The sequence below is a fragment of the Symphodus melops genome, assembly GCF_947650265.1.
Source record: "Symphodus melops genome assembly, chromosome: 6".
NCBI classification, from domain to species: domain Eukaryota; kingdom Metazoa; phylum Chordata; class Actinopteri; order Labriformes; family Labridae; genus Symphodus; species Symphodus melops.
In genome coordinates this window covers 28,842,921-28,853,373 of record NC_136696.1, presented here as the reverse complement: position 1 = coordinate 28,853,373, position 10,453 = coordinate 28,842,921, and the positions used below count along the sequence as shown (strand labels likewise).

The following is a 10,453-nucleotide window of genomic DNA, read 5'->3' as shown; positions in this document are numbered from 1 at the left end:
ACTCCACAATCACAGGGGGGGAACCTCAGAGATCAATACAGAATATAACATAAACTGTGGAGAAAGTTAAGACATGTGAGGGAGACAAAGTATTATAGTTCCTAGTCTTTGAGTCTGGAGTTAAAGGCCTCTGATCATAACTGATGTTGTGTAATCTAGAAATGTCTTCAGAGGGTCAAAGGTCAAAGCTGCAGAGTTGAACCTTCATATCATAAAGCTAGTTTAGCCTTTATTAAAGTTAGCTTTGAAACAGTCTCACACGATGCTTAATAATAAATAACTGGGGGTTTGAACCAGCTAGCAATAAAAACAGAAGATTCCTGAAAACACACCAGTCCCTGCAGCTAACCAGTGACCGTTAGCCGAATTAACCGGGAAGCTAACTGGCTAGCAGCGGCTAACCTCGTCGACCCTGCTCATTAGCACAAAGCTAACACACAGTCTAACAAGGTGTACGGCGGCTTTAGCCTAGTTTTAACAGCATTATCAGCACACACTGATACTTAACTTACAGTACCAAAATAAGTAATAAGTGATATATTATTCGTAACGTGTGTAAACTGGTTCGAGGCCCACCGTGGCCCGCTCCGATGCTAATTAGTTCCATTATCGGACGCTTTACTGCTTCGCTCATACGGTTACAATCCTGTGTTTCCATGGTAACTGTGACTACTTAAATGAGATCTACGCTTACATTCCGATGTACTATTTTTATTTAAAACCACTAAAAAGTCAATTTGTAAGCGCAGCACAGATCGTTAATGGAAGTGATGACCTGGCGTCCTGTTTGTCGTGTGATGGACAATTACCTCCCTGTCAAAACTGTGCATCCATTATCGGACAACCGTTAGCATTAGCTCTCAAGTGTCTTGTATCCACCAGTTGTAAAACACTGATCCAGTTTCTTCCACATCAGCAGAAATACAAGCAGATAAGAGTGTTTTAATCCCGCGTTAAGTATTTCTATATTCACAGACTAGCTTGGGAACAGACAGGTTTAAAGTGACGGTTGTCAACGGCCGGTTGAACAGATGTCTGACCGTATGTTGTAATAAAGCTACAGAAGAATAAAACTAACATATTCAAAAGCAATTAATCACACTCGTGTACGTGTTTATTTGAAGTGTACACAAAGACGTTTAGTTTAGTGTTATGAGAAAACAAACAGGTCAGACGGGGACGTGTCCGAGAATGGAAGCATACCCCGTAGCTCCCCGGTCTCTCCAGACAAAGACGGGAGCTAGGCTAAACCCGGGACAGCTAGCATGCTAGGCTAACCCTGGGACAGCTAGCATGCTAGGCTAAACCTGGGACAACTAGCATGCTATGCTAGCCCGCGTTTCGAAAAAAACAAGAGGGTCCGAATCCCGCTCTAGCACGTCCACTCACCCCGTGTGTAATCCCGGTCCGAAAAACGTTCATGTGCACTCCATAGGCTCCAGTAATCCCAGTCAGACCAGTGAGGAGAGGCTAACAAACTGGTGGATTGATTGAACAGTCAACGTGCTCCCAGTTCACTGGAGCGCAGCCATCACACGGTCACAAACAGCGGGGAACACCGACATCACTGCTCGGTCCTGGACCAAGGAAGAGCTGCTCCCAGGTGTTCCATGACCGGATGGGATATTCCCAGAGTTCCCAGATCAACGATATCCCGGGTGAGAGACACGCAGACAGACAAACAGCGCAGCGGTGCTAAATGGCTGTTAGGTTACAATGCAGCCAAAAACCCGGAGACTGGATCAGAGCCGCTCCTGGACCTGGACTGCGTGAACCGGATCAGTGTCACAGAGTGGATCTGGAGTCAGGGGCTTGAAGTCAAACGTGTGTCTGTGTTTTAAAATACAAATAAATCAACAATACACACATTGGCAGTTTCTCTTTGTCTTATTTTCAACACATTCTCGTTGCCATGGCGACGCAACTTCCGGGTTAGCCTACACACAAACAGTTACAGTCATAGACTGACAGTTACAATAGGATTCCTGACAAAGAAACATGTGGGACAGCAGAGACACGCCCACAGTCCCGCTGAGACCACAGGACGAGAACGTGTCTCTGTGGAGAAGGTTCGAGAAGAAGTTCACCCCCAACACAAGTCTCAGAGACAGAGACAGGACCAACACAAGTCTCAGAGACAGAGACAGGACCAACACAAGTCTCAGAGACAGAGACAGGACCAACACAAGTCTCAGTAACAGAGACAGAGACAGGACCAACACAAGTCCCAGTAACAGAGACAGGACCAACACAGGTCTCAGAGACAGAGACAGGACCAACACAAGTCCCAGTAACAGAGACAGGACCAACACAAGTCTCAGAGACAGAGACAGAGACAGGACCAACACGTTTCACCTGAGCAAAGTTCTTCTTCCAGGAACTCCAATAAGACCTACCAGGAACCAGACCAGGAACCAGACCAGGAACCAGATCCACCAACGGGTGGCTTTCTGACGTGTTTGCCTAATTTCAAATGTACGTTTGACTACAGTGGACTTGTGATTCAAAACGTCTCCAACATCTGCAAACATCCAAACACACACACACACACACACATACACACACATTCAGAACCAAACAACGATAATTTCATGAATTTGTATTTGGGGCAGCAGTAGCTCAGTCTATGTGTGTGTGTGTGTGTGTCTGTTTTGTTCTATGTGTGTGTGTGTGTGTGTGAGAGAGAGAGACACAAAACTGCCCCTGATACAAATTCATGAAATCAAAGTGGATTAGATGTGAAAACCAATAAAGTTGAATAAAAAGTTTACAAAAAGTGAAAAATGATTATTAACACTTTTTAGAAAATGAAGTTTGAAATCAATAAAATTGGATAAGAAATACAGTTTCATCGTGCTGTATTACAACATTCACACTAAGAGAAATATTAATAACAACAATGTGACCACCACCCCAATAAAACTCTTTATTGTCACTGTGAAGAACAAGAAGACGTCAGAATGAATTCACCCACAGCATTTCATCACACACACACACACACACACACACACACACACACACACACACACACACACACACACACACACACACACACACACACACACACGCATCAGAGAACATGGTGTCCTGGATTGTTGAACATTTCTTTGAGTTGTGCCTCTGGCGTGTGGTTTCATCAGTATTCAGAGGAGAAGCTGCAGAATCAAATGAGAAGCTTTGATATTCTAATCATTTCTGACCTGCTTTGATTCTGAGACCAGCATGCTATTATCATCATCACTATATATATATATTTGTGTATGTATATATGTATGTATATGTGTGTGTGTGTGTGTGTGTGTGTGTGTGTGTGTGTGTGTACTGAAACGCAGCATGAACTCCCAGACACAGACTACAGTCAGTAAAGGGTTAATGTGTTGTAAACGTGAACACTCGAGCTTCTGAAGCAACAATCAAACAAACTGATTCAGACCAGAGCAATCGATCAGTGTGTGAACGCAGTTATCTGGATCGGTTGATCGGGACTTTTCTCCTGCAGCTCCTGTAAATGTGTGAACGGTGATATTCACAGCATGACGTCATCCGTCCGTGAAGAACATCTCCTCTTTGTGTTCATTGGACAGAATCTGATTGTGCAGGTAAAACTAGAGCGAGGGAAGACGCCCCTTCATCAGCAGGAGACAGTCTGACCATGAGCAGCTGGAGCAGAGTGTGGAGCTACTTTTAACTTCCTGTTTGAAATGTTTACGACGTTGAGATTTGAAGCTCGTGGGGATTCCCCCGAACTGTTTGATCCAACCTGAGGAGTTTTATCTCTCCGGCAGCATGGAGACATGTGAGAGCTGGATGTGTCTTTGTCTTCTTCAGAGGACCATCATGGTGCAGCTTCCTCCATGACACCTTCTCTCCAGGACTGTCGGAGCCACAGAGGACAGCTTCATATTATAATATCACGAGCAACATTTGTATTTATTTACACCTTCATCATTTAGAGAATTTGAATGCAGCAGGTCTGTGTGATTAAATGTCCCGTTTGGATCCTGCTGTCATAAAGTGCAGCTAAATGTGGGTTCAAGAGAATGAGTGAGCGTTAATACGAGCAGGAAGACGACCTGCAGGTTTTCTGGATGCAGTCGTAAATGTTTCGTGATGTTTCCTGCTTTTTTGTGAGGAATAAATCGTCTCCTGCTTCAGTTCAAACCGGCCTCATCTCATCTTTGATTACTTCTTTTCAAAGCTCAAGTCAGAAACTTCGAGTCCTGCGAGACGAAGCAAAAGGACTTTATTATGTTTGTACGAAGAGAACCAGGCAGACCAGCACAGGGCCCCAGACCAGCACAGGGCCTCAGACCAGCAGAGGGCCCCAGACCAGAAGAGGGCCCCAGCCCAGCAGAGGGGCCCAGACCAGCAGAGGGCCCCAGACCAGCAGAGGGGCCCAGACCAGCAGAGGGCCTCAGACCAGCACAGGGCCCCAGACCAGCAGAGGGCCCCAGACCAGCAGAGGGCCTCAGACCAGCAGAGGGCCCCAGACCAGCAGAGGGCCCCAGACCAGCAGAGGGCCCCAGACCAGCAGAGGGCCCCAGACCAGCAGAGGGCCCTATACCAGCACAGGGCTGAAAAACTTTGCACCAAAGCTGCAACCTAAAATGTTTGCATGGTCAGTTGGAAACCTCCTGAAGGCGGCTCCACCTGCTCTCACTGAGGCTGGAACAAGGAGACTCAGAGACCCAGAGACTCAGACCCAGAGACTCAGACCCAGAGACTCAGACCCAGAGACCCAGAGACTCAGACCCAGAGACTCAGACCCAGAGACTCAGACCCAGAGACTCAGACCCAGAGACTCAGACCCAGAGACTCAGACCCAGAGACTCAGACCCTCACTGTGCTCGAACCCTGTGAAAGGCTCCTTGGTGTCTCACGGACACATTCCAGCAGCAGGGCAGACGTGTTTGCTCTTTGTTCAGTGTGTGTGTGTCACAGCTCCTCCAATCGTGTCGTAGCTGGAAAATCCAAAATAAAAATACTTTCAGAAAAGTTTTAAAGTTTCAAAGTTTCAAAGTTTTAAAGTTTCAAAGTTTCAAAGTTTCAGCTTCACAGACGGTGAAGTAAATGAATGTTTGAGTGCGACTCCTCAGCTCATTAACAATTAACAGGAACCTTATCTGCTGCAATGACATAAAGAGGGGTACGTCTCCATGGTGACGACCCCCCAGACCGGTAAACACACACACACACACACACACACACACACACACACCTGGAGCCGGTGCCAGGTCAGTCTGAGAGGAAGAGCAGCAGCATGCACAGGTCGTACCAGCCGCTGAAACCCGTCACCAACCGCTTCCTGCAGCAGAGATGGGACCACAACGACTACGACGACCACCGCAGGAAGGTGAGAGGGCGAGGGGGGCGAGGGGGGCGAGGGGGGCGAGGGGGGCGAGGAGGGCGAGGGGGGCGAGGAGGGCGAGGAGGGCGAGGGGGGCGAGGAGGGCGAGGAGGGTGAGGGGGGTGAGGGGGGCGAGGGGGGCGAGGGGGGCGAGGAGGGCGAGGAGGGCGAGGGGGGCGAGGAGGGCGAGGGGAGGTCATTCTGGATGTGTCGCTGTTGATGATGGTTGAGAGGGAAGATGAAGGAAGACTTGATGTTTGATTCTAAAGACGGAGCGAGGATCACGTTCCTTCAGTTCTGTCTCTGAGACGTAAACACACCTGAGCCCTGCGTCAAGTGCAACACGTGAAGAAGAAGAAGAGCAGCTTGTGTAACTATGGCAACCACACGAGTGTCTTCACAACGTCTCACAGAGACACCAACACAGAGAGCTGAGCGCGTCCGTCCGTCCTCCATGTTTGTTTGTCTTCTGAGGTCTGATCAGCTGACTCTGTGACGTCTCAGCTGTTTATTCTTTTCACTAAACTCTTTACATATTTAGCTGATTTATTTTGGATTGTAAAAAAAGAATAAAAAAAAGATGTTATTCTTATTTTATTATTATTCTTAAATATTTTCTTTTTATTATGATGATTCTGTTATTTCTTCACGCTTTCGCAATAAAACAAACAATCGTCAAACAGCAGGTGTGAACCGTCTCATGTGTGCGACCATGATGTCAGCCTGAGAGTTTGCACAGCTGCCTCCTGACCTGTCACTTACCTGTCCAGGTGAGCTCCTCCCTGCCTGTCGTGGACACCAAGGGCTTGAAGACGCCCGCTCACGTCCAGCTCAAACTCAAAAAACAACAGGTCAGTGTGCAGACACATAATCCACCTTAACGTGGATCTGATGGTTCTGAAGTTCTCCTGTGTTTGACTCAGCTGCAGGAGGAGCGTCTGTCCATCATCCACAGAGATAACCGCCTCCTGGCCTCAAAACTCGCCGCCATCGTTGGCTCTCGGGGCCTGGTGGACCATCAGAACCATTACCACCTGAGGAGGTATATTCTTACTCTTACCTTGCACTGAGCTGCCTCTGACCACGCCCCTCTATTTCAGCCCTGCTCAGAACAGGCTGTTTCTGTGTCTGTAGCTTTAAATATGTAAATGAGCTGTGTCTGACCACGCCCCCTCCCTGGAAGGGCTCGGGTGTACTCGCTGCTTTCTGGCTCCATGTCCTATTGTTTACGGTGAGAAGGCAGACTCAGAGGGCAGAACAAACACCTAGCTGTGGGAGTGTCACCCACCTGGGGGAGGGGCTACTGCCCTTTGTGATGTCATGAAGGGGAGGGGCTACTGCCCTTTGTGATGTCATGAAGGGAACATCTCCAAACGGCCTGTTTGAGCAGGCAGAAGACGGAGAGGACGGACTTTTCTCATCATTGGGGGGTTTGGAGACAGAGTCTGTATAATGATCAAAGCCAAGTCGACTCCTCGGACTGCAGAACTTGCGTCCGTCCTCTGTCGTCATGGTTACCTTTTTCTTATTTCCTCTCCTCGCTCTGAGCTAAGATGCGCCTGAGCTCCTTGTTGGACCTTTAAATATTTAATGTGACCAGTCCTGCTCTGTTACGCTGCTGAATTATTGATCGGGACTTTCACGTGTGTTTGTGGAGCGTTTTATTTACCTGCCGTCTCCGAGCAGGAAATGATGTCACTGACATGCAGCCGAGCGGAGCGACGCTGCTGGCGTGCTCCGGAGACGGACCGCGGTGCGTGCTGTGAAAACAGCAGCAGTGGCGCTGATGTGGAAATTAGCAGTAATTTGATTGGCTCCTAAGTTCAATGTTTATTTTAAAGACTTTCAGAAAGTTTTAGATGAAGTTTTAAACTCTCGGGGTTGATGGAGTTTTACGTCTCGCTCCGACTTTAAGATAAAAACGTTTGAATCTCGTGGTTGACGTACAAACAGACAATAAATGCCCGCTGTCCTCCTCGCAGTTTAAATGCTGAAAAAAGGAGGGAGGAGCTTATGCTGGTCAGCCGTCAGAATCAGGCCATCCACCAGCGAATCACAGCCCGTCAGTCAGAGTACCGCCGTCAGCTGTGGTTGGAGGACTGGGAGAGGGCGGAGCATCGGCGGGACGACATCTCCCGGTACCCCCGAGGACTCGCGGAGAAACAGGCGAGTCCAAACAGACAGAATAATACGGTTAGCATGGACGAGCTCGTCTGACCGGTGTTGTGTGTTCGTGTCTGCAGAGGTCACGCAGGAAGGTGAAGTTTGCAGCGGTGGGCGCCAGCGAGCGCTCGACGAGCTTCAGCAACACGGACACGGACGGATCCAACAGAGACGCCTGAAACTCAGACGATTAGAAATGGACATCAGTCTGACGTGCTCGAGTTCAAACTTAAATTCAGGATTTGTGCTTTTTGGTTTGTTGACTGTTAGCTGTTAGCATGCATGCTAATACCTACAGCAGCAGGTGGCAGGTAAACTCTCCTTTGACTTCACTGACTGATCAAAGACTCTTTGACTTTGTCTCTGTTGACGCTCCGTGTCTTTAATGACGGCGTGTCGTGTCTCTCTCGCTCTGTAATTTATGAACCTTCACATCTAATTAAATGAATCAAACACGTTTTACTTCTGGAGCTTCTTCATTTCTGTCATGAACATTTGGAGAGAAATATTCGATGCTGATTTAATGATGAATAATGAGAATCAGCTGATCAGCATTATGTCTGCTGCGTCTCAAAGGGGCGTGTCCAGCAGGGTGACCAGGGGCGGCGTGGACCTCCTTAAAGACTTGGGCTCAGAAAGTGTTCATGTTGCTGTTCTCTTGTTGACCTCAGACATGTGGGGTTAAAGGGTTAATTCATTCTTTCACAGCAGAGACCTACTGAACATGTACATGTGTAAAAAACAGACAGAAAAAGTGATGTGCTGTTTTCTCCACCAGGTGGCAGTAAACACACATCTCTCCTCTACTCTGGTAATACAGCTGAACCAATCAGAAGCTGAGAAAGAGACGAGCACACTTTTACATCTTTAAAGTTTACATTTATGTTCATTATCTGTAGATGTAAACAGTTACATTACATATAATATATATTTATTATTATCATTATTTTATTGTATTTAGAAAAATGAATAATTCATCTGTAGATGTAAAAAAAACTGTTAAATGTAATTATAATTATAATTTATAAATGTTTTGTTTTAAAAAACAAAACAAGTTTCACCTTCACAGCTTCGTCAAATATCAAATCTTTGTTTTTTCTGATATTATAAGTAATTTGTGTTTTATTTTTGCTGAGCTTCAGTTCTGTATGTTGTCCATGTTAATAAAACCCATTGAGTTGAACACGTGCAGGGAGCCGTGCGTGGACTGAAGTGGAAAAGCGTCAGTCTGTCCCGCTGCCGAGCCGGCTGGACGTCTCCTGAGAGACCTGGAGCATCTGGGACCAATTAACCAGCGTCAGGGCCCGCCATGCAGAGCAGCCCCCCCCACAACCCCCCTCTCCCCCGACACTAACGCTAGTGACCTATGACAGATCGACATCCAAACCACTTTAAACAGTCTGCAGGTTTATTAACCAGCAGAAGCCCCTCCCTCTTTTACGATGTTTCACTTTATTAAGATCGGAGGGAGCGGCACAAAGACCTCCAGCTTTATGAGTGCAGGACGTTACACAGCAAAACACAATAACACACGCCTCCCCGCCAACACGCGTTACTGCACAGCGTCAGTGTGGAGGGGGCGTGGCCTAACAAAAGTTTGTTTTGGTTTTAATGCTGGAGCTGAAGATCGACATCCAGAGATGCCAACTCGGCGACTTTCTCACTGAATCTGACGACTTTCCAAAAATCCTCTTGGTTAAAAGCTTCAAGCGACAAATATATGGAGTTTATATTTTTAGACGAGATGGCAAAAAAAAATAAAAAAATAAAAAAATAAAAACCAAGAAACAACACGAGTGTCCGTATTCGTAGCTTTGAACATACTTGTTGGTTTGTTTCTCCTACGACGTTATTTCTCTCCTACGGCGTCCAATATCGCCAATTCTGCAAATTAGGTGATGACGTCATTTAGCGACTTTTAGGACAGCCAATAGCTACTGACCTTCCAGAGGAGTCGGCAGCACTGGATGAGAGGGTCGCACGTTCTTCCTTCATGTATATGCAGAGACGGGGACACTGCGACTCACCGATCAGCGCACGAGATCGCTCGCAGGAATCCTTCACGATGAAACAACACGCTGAGTAAAGTGTCTGTAAACACAAAGCTCTGATCGGACACCCCGCTGAGCCCCGTCCGTGTCCCCTCACCTCATCCTCCTCCCCTGCACCCCCTTCAACATGCTAACTGTTGCTAAATAAACTCAGCCTTTCACAAACATTGCTTCACCACAGAATCCCGGACCCCTCACCTGCTCGCTCGCCCATCCAACATGGGGATCAAACCCCAACCTTCTGGGTGAGAGACGGCAGACTGTTCCACTGAGCCACAGCATCTGATGAAGGTGTGTGTGCTCACCTGCTCACACCTGAGTTCTGTCTTTATGGGTCACATTCAGTTCATTTAAAAAAATGTGCGTCCTCTTTTTAATCGACTCTAAAAGCTTTTATTTTGAAATTTAGGTCACTTCAAATCTTTTCCAAGCGGTGTCGTACTGATGGGGTTGGTTCTCCTTGTTAGCTCCTGGTTTCAGTGTAAGCCGTCACTCTCCTGTGCAGGACTTTTGGACAGACGTGAACATCTGGTCGTCAGCGCCGCACATGTGATCACACACACACATGAAGGCACTTCCTGTTTGTGCACCGATCACGACATTAAAGCTCCTGCTCAGAAAAGGGAAGGTGAAGTTAAAGACACCAGAGATCTGTGTGTGTGTGTGTGTGTGTGTGTGTGTGTGTGTGTGTGTGCAGCAGGAGGAGGAGGTGTGTCCACCATGCTCCTCCCCCTCCTCCCTCTCTCCTTCATCAGAGTTAAGAATCAGCGCGCTGCCTCCTCACACACTCACACACACACTGTCAGTCTGTCCCTCTCACACACTCATGGATTACTACCTTCATCTCCTGCTGCTGCTGTGGACCTGCAGCCTGCTGCCAGGTGAGTTTACG

At 47.5% G+C, this 10,453-nt stretch overlaps 2 protein-coding genes across 4 annotated transcripts in view; both read left to right on the top strand.

The window, feature by feature from the left end:
• Positions 1–5,260: 5,260 nt before the first annotated feature.
• LOC306825573 (sperm axonemal maintenance protein CFAP97D1) lies at positions 5,261–7,799 on the top strand (the record flags this gene model as incomplete). The annotated part of the gene is made up of 5 exons (XM_079346394.1): positions 5,261–5,353; positions 6,118–6,198; positions 6,271–6,389; positions 7,330–7,513; positions 7,591–7,799. The coding sequence occupies 5 exons, from the start codon at positions 5,261–5,263 to the stop codon at positions 7,687–7,689; spliced, it is 576 nt and encodes a 191-aa protein (XP_079202520.1). The 3' UTR covers positions 7,690–7,799.
• A 2,567-nt stretch (positions 7,800–10,366) lies between these two features.
• LOC306825562 (integrin alpha-11-like) overlaps positions 10,367–10,453 on the top strand; it is a 28,563-nt gene continuing 28,476 nt past the window's right edge. For all 3 annotated transcript variants that reach the window (XM_079346375.1, XM_079346374.1, XM_079346376.1), the window contains exon 1: positions 10,367–10,442. In XM_079346375.1, the coding sequence (XP_079202501.1) occupies positions 10,388–10,442 (55 nt within the window). In that variant the 5' untranslated portion in view covers positions 10,367–10,387. The remainder of the gene's footprint in view (positions 10,443–10,453) is intronic.